Source organism: Phocoena sinus, chromosome 6 (genome assembly GCF_008692025.1).
Source record: "Phocoena sinus isolate mPhoSin1 chromosome 6, mPhoSin1.pri, whole genome shotgun sequence".
NCBI lineage: Eukaryota > Metazoa > Chordata > Mammalia > Artiodactyla > Phocoenidae > Phocoena > Phocoena sinus.
Genome location: NC_045768.1, coordinates 55707056 through 55734902, shown reverse-complemented (window position 1 = coordinate 55734902; position 27847 = coordinate 55707056). Strand labels below are relative to the sequence as shown.

The window sequence follows — 27847 nt, the reverse complement described above, 5'->3', positions numbered from 1 at the left end:
TGGTTTAAAAAAGTCCACAAATTCTCTGATACTCCCTTCAATAGGTAGATCCTAATTAACCTTCCTTTTAGTGTGGTTGGACTCAGTGACTCACTGACTCACTTCTAATGAGTAAAATATGGTAGAAGTGACAGTTTGACTTCTAAGACTAGGTCATAAAAGGCACTGCAGCCTTCTGCCTGTTCTCTCTCTTGGATTTCCCACTGTGAGTGAAGCTAGTTGCCATGCCATTAGGCCACTCCAGCAACCCCGTAGACAGACCATGTGACAAGGAACTGAGGCCTCTAGTCAACAACCATGTGAGTGAACCATCCTGAAAGAGGAACATCCAGGCTCAGTAAACCCTTCAGATGACTGCAGCCCCAGCCAATATCTTGACTACTGCCTTGTGACAGATACTGACCCAGAATCACCCAGCTACACGGCTCTCAGATTCCTAACACTCAGAAACCATATGAGATAATAAAGTTTGAACCTGCAACGTTTTGGAATAATTCGTTATGCAGTAATAGATAGCTAATACACTGACAGAAAAAGATGCCACCCTTTTATTTTAAAGTAAAGGACATTAAAAAAAAACTACCATCTGTTATAACCATCATTTTATAAAATACATGATTAAAATCTTTTAACGTTTTAATGTGCACAATTTTAACATGCCAGAGAAAGAACCCTCATGTACTTATCTACCTAATTCAACAATTATTAATTCACAACCAATCTTATTTCATCTAGACCCACATCTATCCATCCATATCCACCTTAAATTATTTCAAAGGAAATTCCAGACAACATAACGTTTCATCTGTAAATATTTCTAAAAGACCCATATCTCTGAAAGATAAACACCCCCTTTTAAACATAACCAGAGCTTCCCTGGTGGCACAGTGGTTAAGAATCTGCCTGCCTAAGCAGGGTACATGGGTTCGAGCCCTGGTCCGGGAAGATCTCACATGCCATGGAGCAACTAAGCCCGTGTGCCACAACTACTGAACCTGTGCTCTAGAGCCCATGAACCACAACTACGGAAGCCCGCGTGCCTAGAGCCCGTGCTCCACAACAACAGAAGCCATTGCAATGAGAAGCCCACACATTGCAATGAAGAGCAGCCCCCGTTCGCCACAACTAGAGAAAGCCTGCACACAGCAACAAAGACCCAACTCAGGCAAAAATAAAATAAATAAATAAATCTATTTTTAAAAACCATAAACAAATACCTTTACAACACCTAAAAGGATAATTTCTTAATATTGTCAAATATCCAGTCACTATTCAAACGTTTTAAAATTTGTTTAGTTTGTTTGAATCAGGATCAATTGCTTGATTTGTTTCATAGGTCTCTTTTAATTTAATGGCTCCTCATTTCTCTCTCTCTCTCCCCCCTCTTCCTTGCAATTTCTTTGCTGAAGGAACTACTTTGATTGTCTTTTATGTAGAGTTTCCCACAACCTGGATTTTGTCGATTGCAGCCCTAAGATGTCAGTTGACATGTTCCTCTGTTCACAGTATATATAATTGTATATAAATTGATTTTTTGATCTCAAGTGGGTTTCCTCAGACTCAGTTTTCTCACTATTGACATTTTGGACCAAATATTTCTTCATTGTGGGTAGCTGTCTTATGTGGTGTAGAATGTTTAGCAGCAATCTTGGCCTCTAACCACTGGACACCAATAGCACTCTCTCTCCCAATTGTGACAACCAAAAACAATCTCCAGATGTTGTTAAATATCTCCTAGGAGTAACTGATATTGGACGACTCAGAAGATTCAGGTTCAAATTTGGAGGGGGCTACGGAACAGGAGGCATACTTTACAGGTAGGATGTGCACTTCTGTCATAAGGCATGTAACGTCTAGATGTCTCTTCTTTTTACCTGTTGGCAGCCACTGATGAGCACTGCCTACTTCTATTAATTCATTAGAGGTTGCAAAATAGTAACATTCAAATTCAATTATTTATTTTTCATTTATTATCTCAAATATTTCCATAAAGAGAAACTTACTCTCAACCACTATTCGGTTACCTGAGGTGCAGTTCATAGAGGAAAGGTAAGATGTGTGTTTGTTCCTTTTCATTTATCTACCAATTTTCAAAATAATGAGCTCTTCAAAGGAGTCCACTGGGGATTTGGGGGTGTGTGAGCCTTTATGAGCTCATTAAGTTAAACATATTTGATGTGTTTCAATCCATTGCAGTTAATATTCTTAATAATGTTCAAATTATCCCCTCTCTCCAAGATGTGACTCTTGAACTTGGTTGCTGAGGATTTTTGCATTATTCAAGTGTATCCTGATAACTTCCTTGCTTTCTTGGATGAGATGATGTTCCAGCCTCAACTTGTATATTTTCTGTCTCTAATCTGGAATCAACCATTTCCCCAAGAAACTCTGACTTCTTTTAGTGGGAATCAGAGGCCATAATCTGGGCACTCTTTGTTACTTTGTCCTTGTTTCTAGGCTTTTTCAGTAGGCAAAGCAGAGAAACACCTTTTCTTTTTTAAGATAAAATATACTGTGAATTCATAGTGGCACTTCCCATTCAAATTCAGGATTCAAGGTATTTAAGTTAACTTCATTGTTCTTACATTTGTATCTCTTTGCTCCCATTGCAATAAAAGCTTAGTTCCCAAGGACCCCAACATAATTACTCATTTGCTTTATCCCACAAAACACAAAACTAGTCTCAGAACAATACTAACACCAACAATACAGTTACAGAAAAGAGTTTACAATATTTTTTTGTCCCCAGAGTATACTCCAGGAGGGATGTATAGTGAATTTACTGTGTTTTAAAAGTCTTAAATAGTTCTGCTCTGTGTAGTTGTACCATCTACTCAATATAGACTTAGGCTTATTTGTTTCATTTTGCTTCCAACTTTTAGGGATTAAGAAAATTTGTTTAACTTTGTTTCACAATTATATAAAATTTACAAAACATTATATATATAGAAAAATGTAGTTACTACCTCCATCCTTTCTATCCTGTCCCTTCCCTCCCCCCTATAAAAGACTGATTTTTAAAAAGTTTTTAGTTAATCCTTATTTTGTAAAATATAATTTTATTCCCTCTCCCTTCAGCTTTCTTAGATAAGCAGTACCGTATCACACGGAATTTTCTTCATGTTGGTTTTCAACTGACAAATACATATTAGAAATCACTCCACAGCAATACATAGAGTTATTTCTCGTTTCTCTTTACAACTTCCTTTGTGTGGATGGGCCATTTTATTAAACAATCCACAACAGTTTCCAGGGTTTTGTTATTGCAACTCTGCAGCAATTAATAGCTCATTTGCACTGTTCCTCAATGTCATTATTTCCAGACCATTCTCTTTCCCAGTCCCTCACCTCTGGACCATTCTTCAGTCTAATAATCAGGAGGACTGTGAATTTGATATGCACTAGTCTCTACTCACTTCCCCTGCCCGCTCCTCCCCACTGCCACGTTCCCAAGCTGGTAGCTGCAGGATTGGAAGCCCTTCCATAGTAAAACCCGTAAAAGACACTTTTGCTGTGACAATCCTCTAAGAGATCAAAACCATACAGAGTAGAAGAGCTAGTAGTTAGGTCTGGGACTAGAATAATAAAAAAAGGACAAATCCCTGAATTTTGCCTTCAGGGAGAAGTACTGGAACAATGGGCTTATTGCATAATTCCAGCCCACTGATTTTGGGGACCAAAGCTGTCTAAAACCAGAGAAGGGGAACCAGCTGTAGGGAATTCCAAGAAACATCAACATGTGTGTACTTCTTGGAGGGAGAGCTCCAGTGAGTTGTGGGTACATTTAGTAACTTCTGTATTTACGTATGTTTGGTGTGTAAAGGCAAGTGCTCACCCCAAAGATATTCATTCAGAAGTAGATATAGTGAGTCTTTATTTTTTAGTTAAAAAAAGTTTCCTACTTTTTTCCTGATTTATAAAATACTATACATTATCAAAAAAACTGGAAAACATGAAAAAATATACATAAGTAGAGATTAAATCATATGTGACAGGTACTCATACAATAAAATCTTTGCATATTCAAGAGACAACAGCATACCTATTAATGGTCATGTTTTATGTAACAAAATTATGGCACAAAATTATTTGTGTCCTTAAACACAGGATTCATAATTTTCAAGTTTTAACTCTCTCCTTTCTGCTAGAATTAAATACTTTATTGTAATTCCTTAATTAATAAACCCGATGACTACTTCATGGCTGACTAAACTGTCAAAGAAGTTTCCCAGTTTGGGTGTTTTCAATGGCCCATAAGAAATACTTATAGTCATTTCAAACTCAACATATCTAAAAACTGAACTCTTCCAGTCAAATCTGAGGTTTTTTTCCAGTCATGGAAAAAAACTTCTTTTTTATTCCTTTTTTTTTTTTTAGTTTATTTATTTATTTATTTTTGGCTCCGTTGGGTCTTTGTTGCTGCACGCGGGCTTTCTCTAGTTGCGGTGAGCAGGGGCTACTCTTCGTTGCCGTGCGTGGGCTTCTCATTGTGATAGCTTCTCTTGTTACGGAGCATGGGCTCTAGGTGCACAGGCTTCAGTAGTTGTGGCACGTGGGCTCAGTAGTTGTGGCTCGCAGGCTCTAGAGTGCAGCCTCAGTAGTTGTGGTGCACGGGCTTAGTTGTTCCTCAGCGTGTGGGATCTTCCCAGATCAGAGCTTGAACCCCTGTCCCCTGCATTGGCAGGTGGATTCTTAACCACTGTGCCACCAGGGAAGTTCCATCCTTTTTCTTTTTAAGAGATGAAGTAATGTTATTTTTCTGGTTCACCAGACTTACAGCATCAATGCCTCTGTCTTTTCTTCCCTACATATTCACAAAGATAGAAATTCTCCCTTTATCTCATCACAAGAAGAAAAAGATTTCCTTTATTCTTTTCTTCTTTTTTAAATTGTATCTTTATTAGAAGATGGGTGTTAGCCAAACGTATTTTAGTTATAATTTCACAACATATGTAAATAAAACTATCATGCTGTATGCCTTAAACTTGTATAGTGATGTGTGTCAATTATTTCTCAATAACACTGGGGGAAAAAAAGAACTCTCCTTTAAATTATTTAGAATTCTGTCTTGACACCACACTAGGCCTCATCAACGGGAAACATGTTAGTAAGAGGATTCAAGTTAATGTCCATCCAGCTGCCTCCATTATTCCCCCAACACGTCCTTATGTTTCATCGGTCCTTTTTCTGAACTGTGTGATAGCTCCTCGTTGTTTATTGACTAAAATCTAAACTATTTGACCTAACGTCATTCATTTTAAAACTATTCACTCTGTGCCAGGCATTGTGCTAGGCAGAAAGGATACAAGGATGCATTTAACAGACAAAGTTCCCTGCCCCCTGGTGCTGCATCTAGTGGGGGAGACAGACAATAAACTGCATGACAAGATAAGCATGCAACTTGTGACGGATGCTCTGAAGGAAATGACCAGGGTGCCCAAGAATCACAGAGAGGGTCTACTGATTGGGGGCAGGGGGTTGCTGAAAGAGGAAGTGGGGAGACCAACAAAGAGGCTCCTCCCATGGTCTGGGCAGCAGATGACAATGGTTTGGATTATTGTGGTGGCAGTGGAGAGAGAGGGAAGTGGTCATAGTAGAGATTAAGAGGTAGAAATGATAGGACTTGCTAACAGATTTGATATGAAAGGGAAGGTCTGAATCAAAGATCATGTCTAGCTCTCTGGTTTAAACAATTTGGCAGATGGTGGTACCAGTTCTGAGATGAGGAATATGAAAGAAGAGTGGATTTGGGGATTAAAATAAGGAGTTCCATGTTGCAGCTACTCAACCATCTAAGAAGATAGAGGAACCAGCCCTAGGATCACAATAGTAACAGCCACCGGGCAACAGGCTCCTGTGACCCCATCCCTTAAACCCAGCTCTCCCAGACAGAACCCAATCCTCTGGGCAGCCAGTGGCTGATCCTTATCCCAGCTGGGGACCCAGCCCAGGGCAGCTTTGACAGATGGTGAGTTTCTCTTCTACAGCCTCCAGGGCAGGAAGAATCTGGTCAAAGTTCTTCCCCTGCAGCACCTGCTCCTAACCCTCCCCTGGCTTAAGGGAAGGTGATCTCTCCAAAGGCTCCCACATCCAGCAGGGCCACCCTCTCTAGACTGCTGTGCAATAGAAGGGGAGCTCCTCCCTCCCAACCTTACAAGGGCAGGATCCCTTCCAGGAGGAAGCATTGCTCTCCACAATTCCCTGTTGATCAGGAGGAAGGTTATCTTCCTCTCTCTGATCTGGAGGATGTGCTCTCCCTGCTATGAGCAGAGAGAGCCAACGTCAGCCCCTCACTGGTCCACGGCCGTCCTGAGGCTGAGTCCTGGCATCGCTGGCCAGTGTGGATAGGGCCTCTGGCTGGCTGGCCTCCTGCTCTCCTCCAGACAGCCCTCCCTGGACAACATGAGCCAGATCTGCCTCCCTTGATGCATCACGTGTTGTGTTGTGCGGCCCCTGGAACCTGCCCCCAGCTGCTTACTCTCAACTCAGCCACCAGGGCAAGGCCCTGGACTTCCTGGAGAGAAAGATTACTGGTAGTGCTGCTGCGTTTACCACTCAGGCTGCCCAGAATCTGTAAAACATGTTCCCTGACACCCAGGGCTCACTCTGGCCAGAGACCATCGGTGCTGGCCACAGCTGGGGCAGACATGGCTCTCCTGCTTCCAGGGGACAGCTCCCTTGGGCCCAGACATGACCTTCCTCCCGGTTTGGGGGAGGGGACACTGGACAAAGACAAGAACATCTGCCACCTGACACTCTCCTTCTTGGTGGTCTCCAACCTCCCGGCCACTGGCCCCATCCAAAGGTGGCTGTGGGCCTACCCCTCATCATGAGGACAACCAAACGCACCTGGGGGATCTGGGCGGATGCTCCCGCCTGCGGCTGTGACCAGAAGCCGGCCAGGAAGTCCCAACTTGCTTAGCTCCCCACCTAATGAGTTTTGAACTTGACAGTTCAAGGAGTAAAAAGAAAGAGAAAGGGAAACTGTATCTTCTCTCATTCCTTTTAAGCACTTCCATCTAGTTTATGCTGGGTCACTCAGAACTTGAAAGTTCTTCCCACCGTGTCGAAATTACTGTGATGCCTTTAAACTGTGCCTTCCAAATAGGACTGAGACTGCGCTGAGGGCAGGGGTTTTGCTTCTCCGTCTTTGCGTCTATCATTGTGTCTACTGCTCCCTACCCCCCACCCCCGCTTTGCAGAGCGCTGGGAAGCCCCTTCCCAGCCATCCTCCCTGCGGAGGGCCTCGGGCAGAAGCCCCTACCCCGCCCCCCTCCCTGCCGAGGGCTTCCGGTGGAAAGCTCCGTGCTGGGAGGAAAACAGCTCAGCCTCTAGCTCTGGCCCTGCCTGATAGTCTTCCCAGGGCCCCACACCAGCCCTATCACTTCTGTGCACGTGGATGCCCCTGGGGGTCGAGAGGGGAGGCTGGAAAGGGGAGCAAGAGTGGGCTATGGGGCCCCTGGCTTCTAGACTGTGAGGCTCACTTCCAACACCTCGGGAGAATCAAGTATTCAGCCCAGGAGGAAGACTCAGGCTTTCAGACGTTGCATTGCAAGGGAAACGACTTTAAAAGGTTAGTCACATAGGCATTTGACAGTCTGTAAAGGAAACGTGGATGACTAACAGAATTACAGGATGGCTCCACCCTCTTACTGAAATGGCTTATTCTTTTGAATGCTTTGGGTAATTTCACAACACTTAGCGCTCGCTGGGAGCAGCTTTCCATCAGGAGGATGGAATAGGGGTAATTAGAATATCCTTCCCTTCTCTTTCATTACCTGCTCAGCTTTCTGTGACCAGCCTCTTTCCACTTGTTTTTCTTGTCTAAGTCTTCATGCCTTCAGAAAGCAATTTATTCAGGCAGGTGGGACAATGGTAGACAAACTGGGTAGGAAAAAATAAATTACTCAGCAGTCTAGTCTTGAATTCCTGTAAAACAAAATTTCCCATCTTCCTCCTCCCCGCCCCCCGGCGTAAAAGCATATATGTCGTCACAGCGCCATCTGCTGGTATCTGGAATCGCAGTAGCAGAATATTCGCTTTTTATTTGTGTTGCCTTGACCAGTGCTGCCCATTTCACTCATTGATTCGCAACACATGCATTGTGTGCCTACTTTGTGCCAGGCACTATGATAGATGCTAGAAGTACAAGAAAGCATGGCCGCTGTTTTGTCTAGTGTCAGGATCCTGGCACAAGTCAGAATCTTCTCAGGAAATTTCTAAATGCAGACTCCTTGGCTCTACCCGGTGAAGATTTTGAGTTGGTGGGACCAAGATAGGTCCCAGGAACCTGAATTTTCAACAAACTTCCCAGGTGATTCTGAAGCAGGGGGTCCACGAATTATATTCTGAGAGAAACTAATGATGGAGAAGCAGACAGTGGAATCTAATATTGAAATGTAGCCTACTAAATGCCACATACTATGGCAGGGTCTACTGGAGGCACAGAGAAAAGATGTCTAATCAGCATAGGGATGAGATTGGAGAAGCCTTCCCAAAAGGTAAGACTCTAGATACATAGGAGTTGATGAGGTGGAGAAGGGGAGCAGAGGATCCAGGCAGAAGGTGCAGCATATGCAAAGGCAAAAGGTCATGAAACTTCATGGGACTGCAGGTAGTGTGGGAAGCTGGTTTGAAGTGTGGCAGAGTGTCAGAAAATGAAAGGCCTGGAATACTAGGCTAACTTTATCCTAAAAGCTCCAGGGAATATAGAAACTTTTTTTTTTTTTCGGTACATGGGCCTCTCACTGTCATGGCTTCTCCCGTTGCGGAGCACAGGCTCCGGACACGCAGGCTCAGCGGCCGTGGCTCACGGGCCCAGCCGCTCCAAGGCATGTTGGACCTTCCCGGACCGGGGCACGAACCCATGTCGCCTGCATCGGCAGGCAGACTCTCAACCACTGCGCCACCAGGGAAGCCCTACAGAAACTTTTGAAGCAGGAGAATGACCTAGCCAGATCTGCATTTTGCAAAAATCCCTCTGGCAGCAAACTCAGGGTGCAGGACTAAAAGCAGGGCATCCCTTGGGAAAGAAGTGGCAGGACTGTGAGTGGAAGCAATGGCAGAGGAGGAAGAGGAGGGAGCAGATCGGGAGGAGTTAAGAAGGTACAGACAGTAGAACCTAATGGCTGACACACGGGGCAGGCAGCAGGTGAGATGGGTCCAAGGATGACACTAAGGGTTCTGGTCTGGGTGACCAGATGTCATTTCCCAAGACAAGACACACAAAAGGAGGGACAGGGTTGGGGAGGGGCAGGGAAGAGTAGGAGAGACACAAAAGGGAGAGAGGAAATGGACAGTGTCCCTTTCTAATATAATTGTCACTGCCCTCCTCCGCCGTTTACTGTGTGATCTTAATTCTTCCTTAACCCCACTATGCCTTGGTTGTTTCATCTGTCAAATACAGATCGTATTAGTATCTACCTCATAGGGTTGTTGTGAGGATTAAATGAGTTAATACATGCAAGGTACTTAACAAAAGTGCCCAACACTTAATAAGACTCAGTAGATGTTAGCTATCGTTTTATTACTTTTTATATATTATTCATAATAATGTTTATTGCCAGATTACTAATTGTGGTAACATTGGGTCATTGCTCCCAATGCTTCATTCCCTCCATGTTTTAGGATTTTACATCCACGTCCTTTGCTAAAGGACTTTGCACTAGGCTAGAGTACATCCCCCTGTTTGGCATCCATGACTTGCTCTGGCCAGTGCAGTATTAGTGACACTGTGACACAAGCAGAGGCTTTAAAGGTGCTTGTGAGGTTTGGCTTGCTCTTTTGTGCTTATGTCATTCACCAACCATGACCTTGTTAGCCACTGGGGGCTCAACCCAGAGGGGGCCAAGCCAACCTGTAGACTTGTGAGCAAGAAAACAAATGTTTCTGGTTGTGTGTCACTAAGATATGAGTGTTGTTGTTACAGAGCATTATGGTAACAATTGTGAACTAATACACTGATGTGGGAAAACATTCTCTGGCCAAACTTTTACACCGTTTCAGAGACTTTTGTGTCTCTACACTAGGTTCCTCGCAAGCAGAGGCTGCCTAGGCATCCTAGATCTCTGACAATATACCAGGCCTTTTCAGCCTTTGTCAAGAGTAATCATTTTAGAGGCTTCCCAAGTGGTAGCCACTGAGGGGTTACTTTGGGTGTTTTCATGTCCACAGAAGAGAGGCACTGAGCTGGAAAATTGGCAGGTGCCCAACCCACTTCTGCTTATACCCTTCCTTCCCCTTGACCAAGCTCAACTCATGGCCCTGACCACAGAATAACCCAACAAAGCTAAATTTAACTGTATGTTTGAAACCTAGGGGTGAGCTCAACTTGACCTCCAACTCTCCTAAGAGCAGCACTATTCCCAAAGCCATTCTCTGCATAGGTTGGCTACTAGAGTGGGTCTTCTTTCCCTTTGTCAGGAGCTCTTGTATTTGACAACCCATTTGCCCACATGCCATGCAGCAACTAAGCCTGTGCGCCACAACTACTGAGCCTGCGCTCTAGAGCCTGTGAGCCACAATTACTGGGCCCACGTGCCACAACTACTGAAGCCTGTGTGCCTAGAGCCTGTGCTCCACAACAAGAGAAGCCACCACAATGAGAAGCCCGCACACCACAACGAAGAGTAGCCCCTGCTCACCACGACTATAGAAAGCCCGCACAGATCAACGAAGACCCGACACAGCCAAAAATAAAAAAATAAATGAAATAAATTAATTTAAAAAAAAAGAATAAAAAAAATAAAACTCCATTTCTCAGCTGTATTTGACAATCCTCCTTTACTCTAGACAGCAGAGTGGGAAAGGCACTGGGTCAGGAGTTGAAAGACTAGCTCTGCCTGTCTGACATTGAATAGTCACTTAAAATGGCTGACTTTCAGTTTTCCATCTGTAAAATGGGGATAATAGAACCAGCCTCTAATTATCACCTAGTTATAAGGACCAAATGAGAAAGTGCTCACAAAACTGTAAAATGAAATATAAGTGATAAGTCCTATCACTAGGAACTTCAGTACTGGGGGGTTGGAGCAGGAGGAATAATTCAGGAATGGCGCCTCCTTCTGTGTGTCTCAGGAACTGCAACACATGACTGAGGGGCAGCCTTCATCCAGAGTGGGGATTTGGAGCCTCAGGCATTACAGGTTCCCCCTATCTCAGGTTCCCAGCATCAGATGCTTTACAACTTTCCTCCTGGTTTCTTTGTCACCACTCTCCCATCCCTCAATTTGGCTTAGTCTGGGCACAGGATCTTCAGAGCAGCTTAGAATTCTCCGCCACCATATCCAAACCCCAATCTCACTGTGCCCTGAGGCATCACAGTTCTGCTGCTTAGACTAACTTGAATAACTAACTTTTAAAAAGTTATTTTTTAATAAATCTGTTTTATAATAAATATATTTTAGGTGATAGTATCTTAATGTGCTATCTTAAAAGACGTTTGTTTTTAATAGCAATCTTTAAAACCTTGAGTCAAAAATGGGGGTGGTAGGGAATAAAGAGAAAGAGACTTACAATTTCAAATCACAAGCTTTGCCTAAAGAGATAATTTGGAGACAAAGCCTTTGTTTACATAATGATAAAACGTGCCCACATCACTAAGATCCTAAGTAAGAGCCCCACCACCACTCTGGGACAGGCGTGATCTCCATTTTACTGTTGAGAGTGAGGCGCAGAAAGGTCAAGTACTTGCCGAAGTTTACAGAGCTAATGAGTGACTGAGGCAGGACTAGGACCCAGCTCTTCTACTTTGCACTTCGTTCTTTGTCACTTCATTCTGTTGTAGAGAGTATTTGATGAGGCAGATATTGCAAATGTTCACTGAAGAGATAGTGATATTTAAAAGAATTGCCTGCAGATTTAAATTTTCCTTTGCTTTATTATTATTATTTTTTATTTTTTTCACAGTACTAATTACTATCCTCTTTCCCTTCCACATACGGGAAGGAAAACTTGAGTATAGAGGTTTTGCTGCGTTCACTGCTGCTACATTCCTAGAACATCAGTAAATGCTAATTGGATTAAAATGAATCTAATTCATGAATAATAAAAGTGTGATGTCATCAATTATACTTCAATAAAGTTTTAAAAAGCTGAAGAAAATCCACTTTTAAAAAAAAATAAATTTATTTATATTTATTTTTGGCTGTGTTGGGTCTTTGTTGCTGTGCGCAGGCTTTCTCTGTTTCTCTAGCTGCAGCGAGTGGGGGCTACTCTTGGTTGCGGTGTGCAGGCTTCTCATTGCGGTGGCTTCTTTTGTTGCTGAGCATGGGCTCTACGCGCGCGGGCTTCAGTAGTTGTGGTTCACGGGCTCTAGCACAGGCTCAGTAGTTGGGGCTCACGGGCTTAGTTGCTTTATGGCATGTGGGACCTTCCTGGACCAGGGCTCGAACCCGTGTCCCCTGCATTGGCAGGAGGATTCTTAACCACTGTGCCACCAGGGAAGCCCTGTCTTTTTTTTTTTTAAGGTGATATATTAGATGGGATTTGTTGGGGGTTTTTTTAAGGTGATTTTTTGGGGGTAAAAATTATATATGCTCATTAAAATTTTTTTCAAATGAAACAGAAAAGTAAAAAAAATCAACATGTCACATCTGTTATGATGGCATACACACACAGAAAAGAGGCCATGTGATGATGCAGTGAGAAAGTGGCCATCTGCAGCCCAGGAAGAGAGCTCTCACCAGACACCAATCCTAATGACACCTAGATCTTGGAATTCCAGCCTTTAGAGCTATAAGAAAATAAATATTTAAGCCGCTCAGTCTATGGTATTTTGTTGTGGCACCCCCGCAGATTAATGCTGGAAGTATGTTTACATTTCTCTTGAGTAACTGCCTGGAAGAGAGACTGCTTGGTTTTTTTGGTAGGTGTGCATTTAACTTTACAAGAAACTGCCAAACTTTTCCAGAGTGGTTGTACCATTTTGTATTCACATCAGCAATGTATGAGAATTGTAGTTATCCCAGATCCTCTTCAATATTTGGTGTGACCTGGTTTTTAAAATTTTAGCTGTTCTGGTGGTATACACTGGTATCTCATTATGGTTTTATTTTACATTTTCCTGATGACCAGTGATATTAAGCATCTTTTCATATGCCTGTTTTTCAATCATATAGCTTCTTTGATGAAGTATTTGTTCAGATTTTTTGCCCATTTTGTTATCAGGTTGTGTGTTTTGTTATTATTGAGTTGTAAGAGGTCTTTACATATCTTTTATTAGATATATATTTTGCAAAGATTTTCTCCTAGTGTATGTTTTTCCTTTACATTCTTTAAACATTGTTTTTCAAAGAGCATAAGTTTTTAATTTTGGTTAAACTCCAGTTTATAATGTTTTTCTTTTATGGTTCATTCTTTTTGTGTCCTATCTAAGAAATCTTTGCCTAAGCAAAAGTCACAAAGAGTTTCTCTTAGGTTTCTTGTAGAAGTTTTATCATTTTAAACTTTTACATGGAGGTCTATGATCCATTCTGAGTTAATTATGGCATAAGGTGAGAATTGAGTTTATGTTTTTCCACGTGGATATCCTTTTATTCCAGCAACATTGTTAAAAAGACTATCTTTTTCTCCTTTGTCAAAAATGAATTGACCCTATGTATGAGTCTATTTCTGGACTCTATTCTGTTCCATTGATCCATATACCTATCTTTACATCAACAGCACACGGTCTTAAATACTGCAGCCTTATAGTAAGTCTTGAAATCACGTAAAGTTCTCCATTTCTGTTCTTTCTCAAAATTGTATTGGCTAATCTAGGTTCCTTTTATTTCTACAAATTTTAAAATCAGCCTGTTAATTTTTATTTAAAAAACAAACCTGCTGAGATTGTGATTGAGACTATGTTGTATCTATAGATGATTTGGAGAGAACTGAGATTGTAGCCAAAACAATCACTGTTGTGGCCTCTCCCGTTGCAGAGCACAGGCTCCAGACGCGCAGGCTCAGCGGCCATGGCTCACGGGCGCATCCGCTCGGTGGCATGTGGGATCTTCCCAGCCCGGGGCACGAACCTGTGTCCCCTGCATCGGCAGATGGACTCTCAACCACTGCGCCACCAGGGAAGCCCCAAACTGAGTGTTTTGATGCATATACATAGTATGTCTTTCCATTTATTTAGATCTTCTATAATTTTTCTCCGAAATGAGTTTTCAATATTCAGTTCTTGTATTCAATTTCTTAGATTTACCCCCAAATATTTTTTGATGTTATTACAAATGGCATCTTAAAAACTTTTTATTTGCAATTGTTTCTAGTGTGTAGAGATACCAATGTTGCTTTGTATTTGACTTTGAATCCAGAACACATTAGTTCTAGTAGCTTTTTTGTAGATTCCTTATGACTTTTTATATATATGGTCATTTGTGAATAAGATAGTTTTGTTTCTTCTTTTTCAATCTTCCTTGCTTTACTGCACTGTCTAGGAGCTCCAGAACACTGTTAAAGAGACACGATGACAGCAGATATCTTGGTCTTGTTCCCCACATTTGGGAGAATACATTCACCATTAACTGTGATGTTAGCTTAGGTTTTTTATAAATGCCCTTTATCAGATTGAGATGGTTCCCATCTATTCCTAGCTTTATGAGGTTTTTTTTTTTTTTTTTGCGGTACGTGGGCCTATCACTGTTGTGGCCTCTCCCGCTGCGGAGCACAGGCTCCGGACGCGCAGGCTCAGCGGCCATGGCTCACGGGCCTAGCCGCTCCACGGCATGTGGGATCCTCCCGGACCGGGGCACAAACCCGTGTCTCCTGCATCGGCAGGCGGACTCCCAACCACTGCCCCACCAGGGAAGCCAGTTTTCTGAGTTTTTAATCATAAATGGGTGTTGAACTTTATAAACTGATTTTTGCCTCTATTGAGATAATCATATGGTTTTTCTTTTTAATTTGATAATATGGTGAATTATATTGATTTTTTAAATGGCTATTGAGATATATTTCACACATCATACAATTCACTCATTTAAAGTGTACACTTCAGTGGTTTTTAATATATTCACAAAGGTGTGCAACCATCACTACAGTCCATTTTAGAACATTTTCATACCTCAAAAAGAAACTCTGTACCTTTTAGTTATTACCACCCTATCTTCCTTGTTCCCCATATTCCCCAGCCCCAAACACTACTAATCTACTTTCTGTCTCTATAGATTTCCCTACTCTGGACTTACATATAAATGGAACTATATAATATATGGCTTCTTTCACTTAGCATAGTGTTTTCAAGATTCATCCATGTTATAGCATGTATCAGTACTTTATTCCTTTTTATGGCCAAATAAAAAGTTTCATTGTATGAATATATTACACTTCATTTATCCATTCATCCATCGATGAACATGTGAAATGTTTCCACCTTTTGGCTATTATGAACAATGCTGCTATGAACATTCATGTACAAGTTTTTGTGTGGTGGACATATGTTTTCCATTTTCTTGAGTGTATACCTAGGAGTGAAATTGGGTTATATGATAACTCTATGTTTAATTGTTTGAGAATTATCAGGCTGTTTTCCAAAGTGACTGAATCATTTTACATTTCCAACAGCAGTGCATGAAAACTCAGATTTCTCCATATTTTCACCCACACTTGTTGTTATCTGCCTTTTAAATGTTAACCTCCTCCTTTCTTTCCAATTTTTCTCTTTCCTTCTGTCCTTCCCTTGTTTCCCTACTTCATCTCTTCCCTTGGACAAATATGCACAATTTATAATATTATTGGGACTAAAGTATTTCCACCAAGAAACCCATTCCTCTGTGCTTTTAACACCTAAAAGCCTCTTCACTTAAAATCACCATTGACCTCTACACCCACATTTCTACTACATTTATCTTTGAATTTCTAATTCTAGTGGCCAAGCCTCCATCTGAATGTACTGCAGTTCATCAATACTTCTAAGGACCTCAGAGTCTGAGAAGAACCTTAAAAGTTTCCTAGTCTAACTTATTTTGTTTAATGAAGAAAAGGGTGGAGGGAAGATTGAATGAAAAGAAGGTGGGAAAGAAGAGGAGGGAAGCAGAGCAAGGAGAAGAGAAGCAGCACCTAGCATATGCCTGGCATTTTACGTACACGATCCTATTTAAATTTCACAATGATCCCATGGGATTAATATCACCCTCCCCCTATTTCATAAATGAGGCAACTGAAGCTAAGAGAGGTTAATTATTTTGCTCAAGGTCCCTCAGCTTGTGAGAGTCAAATTTAGCTGTGTGCAACTCCAAATCCTGTGACCCAGAAAACTCTTGAATTTCAAGGAGGAGGACTACCCTCAGGGGCATATGATTACCCTATCCCTGGGTCCTGGGACAGAAATGCCCTGGATGGACCACAACTTCAGAACCGACGAGGCGTTATTAGGGGAATAACACAGTGTCTCCTCTCTGGAGGGAAATCAGTGCTCTGATAGGAGTAGTTTTGTCCGAAAGGACAAGCAATGCCTCAGGCTAGGACAAAATGGTGAGGAAGTATGTTCTATGGCCAAGTTACAGTATTTGTCGCCTGGCAGGAACGACAAAGTGAGCTATGTGAGATGGTATGGAAAATTCCAAGATAAAACTTCAGAACATGCGTTACCCCAGTAGCAAAGGAAGTAACTCAGATTTCTGTAAGCTATTCAAAGAGCAGTAGCAATTATAAAAATAGACAGAACCGAGTCATTACACAGCCATGTTCATTTGTTTCATTTTGCCTTTAACTTTTACGGCTTGCTTTTGGAAACATTAAAAAAAATTAAGTCTTGCTACATACTTAACAAAGTCACTTGAATAAACCAAAGTACAATCAGAGAAGTCTGACCTCCATCTGCCCCATTCCTTCTGCCTCATTCCTTCCTTCCCCTAGAGGTAATCAGTTTTTGTTTAAATAAAACAAAAATTTTAATTTATTTTATTTTTAAATTTTTTTTCTATTTTTCTAAAACTTAAAGATATATTCATATCTTCCTCCCCCCTCTGGTTAAGTGGTAGTATATAACCTTCAGCTTTGCCTCCTTGATGTTTTTTCACTGGCAATCATGCCATAGCACTCTACAGAGATATTTCTCATTTGCTTTTACAGCTGTGTAGTATTCCAATATGTGAGTGGATCCTCATTTATTTGACCATTCTGATGGACTCTGGGATTGTTTCCACTCTTTTGCTATTACAAATACTGTTCATTGCACAACCCTATGTATATATCTTTTTGTATTTTTGCTAGTGTATCTTTAGGTTAGGTTCTTAGAAATGGAATTTCTGGATTGACAAGTGCACGTATATGAAATTTTGCTAGATATTGCCAAATTTCTCTCTCCATGGATTGTACCATTTTTGTATTCCCACTAGCAAAATGTGAATGCCTGTTTCCTCACTACCTTGTCAACACATTACGTTGTCAAACTTAGATTTTTGCCAATCTAATAGTTGAGAAATAGTATCTCACTATAGTTTTAATTTGCATTTCCTTTGTCATAAGTATGATTTAACATCTTTTCATATGGTTCTTTCAAGGGCTGTTAAATAGAGCCCTTTATTTTCATTTCTTTGTGCCTCTTTTCTCTTCCCCTACTTTTGAGAAATAGTATCTCACTATAGTTTTAATTTGCATTTCCTTTGTCATAAGTATGATTTAACATCTTTTCATATGGTTCTTTCAAGGGCTGTTAAATAGAGCCCTTTATTTTCATTTCTTTGTGCCTCTTTTCTCTTCCCCTACTTTTGTCTAGATCTTCTCTTTCTTTTTTCTCTAATATCCTTGTTCTGGACAGTTTGAATTCTACTCCAAGAATTCCCTCTCAGAGAAAGCATTTTCTATATTTCACCTAACATTTTTTGAAATTACTAATTCAGTTGTTGAATAGCTATGGGATTCTTGGCAAAACTATCCTCTGATATTTTCATCTATGCATTGTAAATGAAAAATAATCTTTTTTTTTTTTTTACGCTTAGAAATAATTTCAGTCAGTTCTCAGTCCTATCAGCAGAATCTGACTCATTTAATCACTCCCTCCTTCTTGAAACACATTCCATCGACTTCCAAGATACTGCACTCACCTGTTTTCTTCCTAATTAACTTGCCTCTCCTCTCAGGCTCCTTCAGTGTTTCCTCCTCATCCCAAAATTTTGGCAAACCCCAGAACTCAGATTTCAGACCTCTTCTCCTCTCGTCTAAACTCACTCCCTAAGTGACTTTGTACTAGCTCATGAATTTAAATATATCAACAACTCCCAGATTTTACATCTCCAGCCTGGACCTCTACTATGTAGTCAAAATTTGTACATCTAACTGTTTCCTTATCAATTCCTGTGGATGTCCCAAAGGCATCTCCAACTTAACTTACCCCAAACAACACTGATATTCTCCCCAAACCTGTTTCTCCTACAGTTTTTCCAATCTCAGGTAATGACAGTTCTATTTTTCTAGTAGCTCAGGGAGAAATTCTTTCTCCACTCTCTAATCCACCTACCCCTGGTGGTGGATTAGAGAGTCCCGTGGCTACAACTGGCAGCTCAGCTGGAATGGCTGGACCGACTCAGATCGCTGGCCCTCTCTCCACATGGTCTTCTCTCAGACTTCTTTGGATCTGGCCTCTTCAGGAGTTCTAGAGGGCAAGCCCCAACATACAAGCATTTTTACGTCTCTTTTTGACTCACACTTTCTGTTGTATTAATGTATTATTTGAGCTCAGTGTCTTTACCACTGGGGCAAGTTCAAGGGTGAAGAACCAGCCCATACAAATATGTGTGCATGGCCAAATGACTGTGCTAAGCCCAGCTGCCAGGAGATTTCTCAGTTTGGCAGTTACTTATTCATTCCTCATTCATAATCCACAAACTTTAGCAAAGCTGCAGTTAGTTGGCATTTTGTGGGGCCTGGTGATGTGACCACAACACTCAGCTTTTCCTCCCCAGTGATGGGATGATTCCTCCGCTATTTTGTTTGTTTTCTTTCTAAGCCAAATATCCCCAGGATTTTCTTTCAGGTTTGTTTTGCAGCTAAACCCTCAAATGTTCCCAGCTTTGGAGATTAGAAGGACTCTCTATGCACCTAGTTCTCTAGTGTTTCGTAACTTGTATTTGTCCAGACCTTTTCATTCTTTTGTTAGTTCTGTTTCTTAAGTTCTCTGATCCTTTCATTTATGTTCTTTTTCTTTACTTAATCCTTTCCTCTGCTTTCCATGGGTTATTTTGATGTCTTTTTTCTAACTATATGAGTTGAATGCTTAATTCATTTATTTTCTTTCTTTCTTTCTTAGTAATAGATACATACGAGCTACTAAATTTCTTTCCAAGTACAGCACTGTCTACCTATTAAATCCCCCCATCCACTCACCCAGCTCAGATTCACTGGGGAGCAAGATTTCCCTTACCACCTCACTCTGAAATAATTTCTATCTTTTAAATTGAAAGCAGTTTTGGGCCACTCATTCGGTAACTTCTGAGGAGGACGGAACTGTGTTTATTTTCACAAAGCCTTCTCGCTGCCTTAGCATAGTGACCTTCCACAAAGAAACGATAATTATAGTGGATGACTTTAATGTAATATTGAACACTTACCCTGTAGCTGGCATTACACACATTATTTTAACAACTCCATACTAATCTTCCATGCCCATTTTACAGAGGAAATAGGTAGGAAATTTTTGTCTTGTGTTTCTATTCCTGGAACATGACAAACATTCCACGTTAGGGCCTTTTCCCCTTGACTTTGTCCCTCTCCCTCCACCTTCCCATTCAGTGCTAAGAGCAAATGCCATTTCTTCAAAGCTTTACTGACCACCCAATCTAAGACAGCCTCCCTCTACACATTGTATTTTATTTTGTTCATAGTACTATCTCAAATTACCTTGCTCATTTATCTGTTTCCTTGTTATGACCTGCTTCCACCACTAGACTTTCAAATCCAAGGGGCAGGAATTTTACTGAATAAATATTTATGGCATCAATGCAAACAGTGGAGCCTGAGGAGGAGCCAGTACTTTTAGGCTCGTCTGCGTAAAAGCAACAGTTCCTTTTGAATCCGAAAGTGTGATCCTGGGAAGTAAGAGACACCCCTCAACAGACCTGTGACTTACAGCACCTCACTCATTTTCAACTGGGATTCCTCTTCTGTGAAATGAGGAGGAAGGCCCTTTTGGTTCATTGCCACCCACTGGGACTCTACCTAGACAAACGTACCTTAACGGCCTGCGTGAGAATGCAAGGGAGCAGGAAAAGTCGCTCAGCAGCAGAGGAGGAGAGGGGAAGGGAGGGGAGGGAACTGCGGGCTTGGGAGGAGGAGAGGGGGACCTCTGAAGACCCAGGGAGCCGAGGGGCACGGGTGGTGGCGAGGGGGCAGCAAGTGGGAGCCGCGCGAAGGACGGCGCTGGGGTTGGGCGAGGCCCCGGGCGGGCGCTGTCGATCCCCTGGGACTGGGCAGGACGGGGCGGGGCACTGACAGGTGCGAGGTGTGGATCTGAGGGAAGTAGGGGGCATTCAGGGGTCACGGAGGAGGGCCCCCAGAGGCAGAGGACAGCAAAGGGGATGCTGAGGGAGCTGGCGGGTGGGGAGGAGGCGCGGAGGGCCGCGGGCTGTGTGGGGCGGCCGAGTCGCTCGCAAGGGTCGCTGCTGAAGTGCCGAGGGGGCGTGGCTTGCGCGGGCCGGGCGGGGTCAGGCGCGGGGGGTGGGGGGGGGGGGTTCCCGGGTCGCCAGGGGCGGGCGCGGCAGCCCGGCGGGGCTTGGGTGGGGCTGGCCTGGAGGCTGTCGCCTCACTTCCGGGAGCGCCTGGGCGAGGAGGCCGTAGCTTTCTTGCAGCGCTGCCAGCCGGCCGGCCCCGGCCTGCGGAGCGGGTGAGCGCGCAGCCAGGCCGAAGCCCCACTGTCCGCGCGGCCCCGGCCTCTCTCGGCGGCCATGGGGGCGTCTGCGCGGCTAGTGCGCGCAGCTATCATGGGGGCGCCGGGCTCTGGCAAGGGCACCGTGTCCTCGCGCATCACCAGACACTTCGAGCTGAAGCACCTCTCCAGCGGGGACCTGCTCCGAGACAATATGCTTCGGGGCACAGGTGGGAGCCCGGGCGGGAGGGGTGGCTGTGCGCTGTCGTCCTGGTGGGGATTTGTGGGCGGAGGGACCGAGGCTCGGGAAGTGGGTCCCAGGAATGTGGGTCCAGGCGTGTGGGCGCAGCATCTCCCAATTGCCGCCCGGGGGGTGGGGGTGGGGAAGTCCTCGAGCTGCTGAGATACTGTTCCCCGAAACCTCTGGCCTCTGTGGATAGCTTCAGGTGGGTTATTGAGGGAATGCACTAGGAAGTTAGGACACATTCGAAGTTCAAAGATTAAAGAAAACCACATGGCTTTGAGAGGTAAGTCCAGCCCCAGTCGCAGCTGCTCCTAAGGGTCCGTGATCTGTGTGTGGCTTATTCTCTGTCAGCCCTTGCGCTTGGAGAACTGTTAGAGCTCTCTTTCTTTTCTTTTTTGTTTTATAAATTTATTTAATTTTGGCTCTGTTGGGTCTTCGTTGCTGCGCACTGGTTTTCTCTAGTTGTGGCGAGCTGGACTACTCTTTGTTGCGGTGCTCGGGCTCGTCATTGCAGTGGCTTCTCTTGTGGAGCACCGGCTCTAGGTGAGCGAGCTTCAGTAGTTGCAGCGTGTGGGCTCAGTAGTTGTGGCGAGTGGGCTCTAGAGCGCAGGCTCAGTAGTTGTGGCTCACAGGCTTAGTTGCTCTGCGGGATGTGGGGTCTTCCCGGACCAGGGCTTGAACCCCTGTCCCCTGCATTGGTAGGTGGATTCTTAACCACTGCGCCACCAGGGAAGCCCAGCGCTTTCTTTTTTAATTTTTTGTTTGTTAAACGCTATGGAATTTTCTGGTTTTGACCTTTCCCCCATAATCTGAAGGCCAATATTATTTACCCTCCTTGCTGTCACAAAATTGGCTTAGATCTTTAGACACGAAAGCTGTTCTTGTGCATGGTTATCTGAAAGATTGTTTTGTTTCTCATGCCAAAAAAATTCTTGCAACTCAGCACGAAATCGAGTCAACAAACTGTACACTTTACAATGGGTGGATTTTATGTAAATTATATCTTAAGAAAGCTGTTTTCCAAAAGTAACAGCAAGGTGAGTTTTTTTTTTTTTCTCTCTCAAAAGTGTTGACCTTTACTTTCCAAAACAAAGTCATTTTGAAGCTCCTTTTAAAAATTAGGACTAACCCCTTGCACAAGGTAAAAAAGGATTGGAAACAGTATGGAAGTACATAATATTAAAAGTAAAACTCTCTCTCATTCCCTGCCTCAGTCTCATTCTTCAGAGGGGAGCAGTGTCATGTGCTTGCTTTTAGAAATCTGTATTTGTGTATAAGCACATACAGGGTATATGTATATCCCATGTTTTATGCAATATGTAATCCTACTAAATATGTGTTCTGCACCAGTGTGTTTTCTCTATATCTAGGATATTTTTCCACACGAAAATACAGAAATCCATTTCATTATTTAACATTTGTATAGGTATCTATTTGCTGGATCTGCCATGGTTTATTTAACCGATCCCCTATTGATGGGTTATATAGGTTATTTCTAGGTGGGTTTTTTTGTTTGTTTCAGAATACTGACATTCAAATGAAAAAACTGTTTTTAGCTTGTCTTGTGGAGTTCTTTGGTTTATCACCTAATCTGGTGAATTACTACTTTTATTTTTCTCCTAACATTGATCTTTAAAAAAATCATAAAGTATTAAACTTCAGAAGGTTAAACTGTTTGGCTCACTTCGTAGTGTTCTTGATGCAACAGATTGCATTAGGTAACAATAAACAATCCCCGGTACTGCACCATCTTGGGGCAAGGTTATTCAAAGTGGGAAGGAGTAAAGAATACTTAAGCGATTCTCTGAAAAATAACTCAGCAGTGAGGCATAATTGAGTGTTAGAGAACACCTTCAGTGAAGAGTTAAAGATATGTTAACTTGGGAAAACACAAAACATTGAAAAAAATTAAATTTAAAGCAAATTAAATAAACTTTTATTTTAAATTAAGAAACAACCCTCTTTGTTTATCCTTAGCATCCCATGACAAGCCCGCCATCCTCTTCCTGACTCCACAACATGAAAAGAGAGGCTAGAGGGAGGGAGGAGAGGATCACTGGGAAAGATGTGCAGCCTGCCTTAGACGCTTGCTCTTTCTGGAGTCTCTACAGGCAATTCTTTAACAAAGAAAACAGAAAATGGAGTTGAGGGAGGTGTCATGAGATTGTTATTACAGATGTTCTGTATCTCAGGACTAAGAATATATTCTCAAAAAATATTTGTGAATGGATTGGATATTTCCTCCAGGATCAGAGCCAAAGGAGAGGTGTAACCTTTTATTTAAAAAATACTGCTTAATGTTTTTTGATACCAAGAGTAAAGTATATTTACTAGAAAGGAAGGAAAACACTTCATGGGAGTATAAAAAAGAAAATTGAAGTCCTGTATAGTTCTACCACCCAGAGACAATTATAATTAACCCTTTGGTGCTTTTTCTTTTTTTTCTTTCTCCTTTTTGTTTCTTTTGTTTTTTTAAATGTATATTTATTTATGTTATTTATTATTTTTGTCTGTATTGGGTCTTAGTTGCGGCACACCGGATCTTCGTTGAGGCATGCAGGATCTTTCGTTGCAGCACAGGCTCTTCCTTGTGGTGCGCGGACTTCTGTCTAGTTGTGGCGTGCGGGTTTTCTCTTCTCTAGTTGCGGTGCGCAGGCTCTAGGGCACGCGAGCTCAGTAGTTGTGGTGTGCAGGCTTAGTTGCCCCATGGCATGTGGTATCTTATTTCCCTGACCGGGAATGAACCGGTATCCCCTGCATTGGAAGGCAGATTTACCATTGGACCACCAGGGAAGTCCCTCTCTTTTTTTCTCTGTTGCATTTGTATGTCTTTGCAGACTAAATGATTGCTTAGATACCTTTTTTCACACTTATGTGAGCATGTTCACACATCACTAAGCAGTCTTTTAGTTTCATCAAGATTGCACAATTGTTAATTGAAACATTTTCCTATTATTATACACTTATGTGGTCAACCATTCTTTGTTATAATTAATACTGTTATGACTATCCTTGTACATGAACATTTGGCAGCATCTCTACTTATTTGCTTCAAATAAATTCCCTAGTGATGAATTTCTATAAATACAGTACCATCAGATATGCTAAGGAAGGATGGTGCCAATTTACTTTCCAACCACCATTTCATGATGATGCTGTATTATATAACCCATGGCTGTATTTTATAGCTAAAGTTTAAAATCATCCCAGCAGATGCGATAAAGACACTGGAAATATGTGGGAACCTGTTGACTGTAGCAAACCTGGAGTAACTGTAGACCACCACTGAACCCTGCAGTCAGGAAACTTGAGTCTTCCCCTTTGTCATTAGTCCAGCCCTCTCATTTAGAGATGAGGAAACCGAGTTCAGGAGAGGTTAAAGAACTTGCTCAATAATAAAAACCAGTCGCTGGGAGACAAAAGTGGACACCCAGGTCTCCTTGTATGCCAATTAAATTACTCTCTCCATTATGCAACATTTCCAAAATTGAGGTTCATGAGATAATTTTAGGTAGACAAAAACATTTCTCAAAAATTTTTCTCAAAAATTAAATGCAAATAAAAAATCAATAGAATTTTTAATTTCAAAGTGTATTTGAAAAATGATAACTAGCACACCAACCCTTTAATTTTGTGAACATTATAGCTTATTAAATTAAAAAGCTGGACTTCCCTGATGGCCCAGTGGTTAAGAATCTGCCTGCCAATGCAGGGAACACAGGTTCGATATCCCTGGTCCGGGAAGATCCCACATGCTGCGGAGCACCTAAGCCTGTGTGCCACAATACTGAGCTTGCACTGAAGAGCCCGTGAGCCACAACTACTGAGCCCATGTGATTCAACTACTGAAGCCCACGTGCCTAGAGCCCGCGCTCCACAAGAAAAGCCACCGCAGTGAGAAGCCCATACACTGCAACAAAGAGTGGCCCCCACTTTTAGCAACTAGAGAAAGCCTGCACACAGCAATGAAAACCCAACGCAGCCAATAAATAAATAATTAATTAATTTTAAAAAAAATTTAAAAAGCTGGGTCACTTTAAAGAAAATTATACAGTAAATAATAGTTCAGCTATGGCAGAAATTGTAAGGTTGCCATGTGATTGCCCAAAGTTTGAGAAACTGCACTGCAGCTTAGTGCTTCTCAAAGACATAATCCTGGACTAGATGGCTACCCCTTTTGGATCTCATTTGTTCTTATTTGTAAGTTGGGGAAGTTGAACTCAGTAGGTAATCCTCAAAGCCTCTGTCAGCTCCCAAGTTTCTGTATGTCTAACAAAACTTCTATTATGTACACACAGGCAGCATAGATGTGCCTAATTAGAATGATACTGACAGAGCAAGTTATTTTTGTAATGGCAAAAATTTTGATTTGTATTGAAAATAGGCAATACATTTACATGGTTTTGAATTCCAAAAAATTTAAAAGGACATTTAGTGAAAAGATCCTTTCAGAGCTATTTCATGCACATACAACCCAGAGTTTACCTATTCTTCCCTCTGTTCTTTTTTACACAAGTGATAGTAAACCGTTAAGCACAGTTTTCTACCTTTAACAATATTGCTTTCTGTGAGGATTGCTCCATTTCTTTTTTTCTAACAAGGTAAGTTAGGCCTTTCAAAAATTCCATGGCTAGAATCCAGGATAGGGACTTCCCTGGTTAAGTGGTTAAGAATCAGCCTGCCAATGCAGGGGACATGGGTTCAAGCCCTGGTCCAGGAAGATCCCACATGCCGCGGAGCAACTAAGCCTGTGTGCCGCAACTACTGAGCTTGCGCTCTAGATCCCCCAAGCCACAACTACTGAAGCCCACGAGCCTAGAGCCCATGCTCTGCAACAGGAGAAGCCACCACAATGAGAAGCTCACGCACTGCAACAAAGAGTAGCCCCTGCTCGCCACAACTAGAGAAAGCCCATGCGCAGCAGCAGAGACCCAATGCAGCCAAAAGTAAATAAATAAATAAATATGTATTTATTTATTGGGGGGGGAAAAAAAGAATCAAGGATAATCCAGGCAGCTCATCTCTCTAGCTATCCATTCATTCATCCATCCATGGATTTGTCGAGCACCCAATGTGTGCTGGGTACTGGAGATACAGAGACAAATATATTTCACTGCAGGTGCTCACAGTTGGAACATGGGCAGGCCGATGGCCATAAGTCTACTCAGGCTGCCATAACAGAATAGCACAGACTAGATGACTTAAACAATAGAAATTTATTTTCTCATAGTTCTGGAGGCTAGAAGTCCAAGATCAAAGTGACAGCAGGGTTGGTTTCTGGTGTAGCCTTTCTTCCTGGCTTGCAAATGGCCACCTTCTCACTGGGTCCTCATGTGGTCTTTCCTCTTCCTCTTCTTGTAAGGACACCAGTCATATTAAATTAAAGTTCCCCTTTATGACCTCATTTAACCTTAATTACCTCCTTAAAGGCCCCATTTCTAAATACAGCCACATTGGGGGATCAGGGCTTCAGCATATGGATTTTAAGGGACACAATGCAGTCCATACCAACATGTAAACAGGTAGTTTCAGCAGTGTGATAAGTGCTGAAACAGAGATAAGTTTGTGACATTATGGAAGTCCAGAGGAGGAACTTTTGGTTGCTTCAGAGGTTGAGGGACACCTCATCATAAAGAACCCTTTAAGATGTATCTTGAAAGATGAGTGAGAGCTTATCAGGCAACAGAGAGGAGAAAGAGGCGTGTGCAAAGGCTAGGAGGACCCAGAGTATGTGGAGCTCCTTGCTGGGGCCATAGTTTGATGGTTGGGTAGAAATGGTGGGGAGGTAGGTCGGGGAGAGATAAGATGAGGCCAGACCCACTTGGACCTTTATACAGTTCTTGAGTTGACATTCTATCCTGAAGCACAGTGGGAAAGGGAGGAATATAGACCTGGAATGGGAATTCTTTCTAGGTGCTTCACTGAAGAGGAGTCAGATTGAGTGATGGTTGGAGGGAGGACCAGGGTCAAGGGATGTTTTGATTTTCAGTATAATTCTTGTGAAATATCCCATGCATGAAAGTATTATAATTTCTTTGACGGTTAGAAGAAGAATAAAATGAACACCCATTTACCCACCATCAGACAGAAAACCAGTACTTTTGGGGTCCCCATATGTGCCTATCCATCACATTTCCTTCCTGCCCCCCCAGAGGTAACCACTATGTTGACTCAGTCTTTATTATTTGAGAAAGTATTTTTTTTTTTAAGCCCGTGATTGGGTGTAAAGCTATCATTTGACTCATTCCTGTTGTTTTCCTAGTTTTATTTCAACATGTTTTTAAAGTTTTATGCACATTATAATATAACAATGCTAAAAGCACTTTTTTTTTTTTTTTTTGCGGTACGCGGGGCCCCTCACCGCCGCGGCCCCTCCCGCTGCGGAGCGCAGGCCCAGCGGGCATGGCTCACGGGCCCAGCTGCTCCGCGGCACGTGGGATCCTCCGGGACCAGGGCACGAACCCACACCCCCTGCATCGGCAGGCGGACTCCCAACCACCGCACCACCAGGGAAGCGCTAAAAGCCCTTTTGGCAGGAACTAGATTCATTCTCTGTAGCCCTTTCTCTTGGCGTATATAAAAGAGAACTGTATTTACAGGTTGGTCAGGCCCTCTTTTGTACTTCATAGCTGCTCAAACAATAAGTTGTTTCCAGTTAGTTCGGATATGAGGTGTGGTTGGTTTGAGTAGTCTTATAAGAATGACCAGATGTTAAAAGGAGATATAGAATTAAAAATGGTTTTTTTGTATTAATGTTTCTGTGTTTTAGAATTTCTGATAATTATCCTTAAAATCAAAAGCTGGTTTTAACCCTT

The 27847-nt window shown here is 42.5% G+C and overlaps 2 protein-coding genes and 1 long non-coding RNA gene across 8 annotated transcripts in view; 1 reads left to right on the top strand and 2 right to left on the bottom strand.

Annotated features, from left to right (window-relative positions):
• Positions 1 to 4686: 4686 nt before the first annotated feature.
• On the bottom strand, positions 4687 to 7875 carry LOC116755212. The gene is made up of 3 exons (XR_004350269.1): positions 7779 to 7875; positions 6850 to 6945; positions 4687 to 4804 (listed from the first exon to the last, which is right to left on the bottom strand). It is a non-coding gene; the product is annotated as an uncharacterized LOC116755212 (long non-coding RNA).
• Positions 7445 to 27847, top strand: part of AK3 (adenylate kinase 3) — a 46663-nt gene continuing 26260 nt past the window's right edge. For 2 of the 6 annotated variants that reach the window (XR_004350268.1, XM_032634265.1), the window contains exon 1: positions 20723 to 21018. Coding sequence is in view for 4 of the 6 variants with exons in the window: in XM_032634265.1 (XP_032490156.1) it covers positions 20868 to 21018 (151 nt within the window). In the remaining 2 variants the exon portion in view is untranslated. Of the gene's footprint in view, positions 7574 to 20722; positions 21019 to 21198; positions 21316 to 27847 lie in introns of those variants that run through there. The other 4 variants (XM_032634263.1, XM_032634264.1, XM_032634267.1 and 1 more) reach the window with 3 other exon arrangements.
• LOC116755004 (vegetative cell wall protein gp1-like) lies at positions 18547 to 20869 on the bottom strand. Its single transcript, XM_032633880.1, has 3 exons — positions 20730 to 20869; positions 20157 to 20585; positions 18547 to 18580 (listed from the first exon to the last, which is right to left on the bottom strand). The coding sequence occupies exons 1-3, from the start codon at positions 20867 to 20869 to the stop codon at positions 18547 to 18549; spliced, it is 603 nt and encodes a 200-aa protein (XP_032489771.1).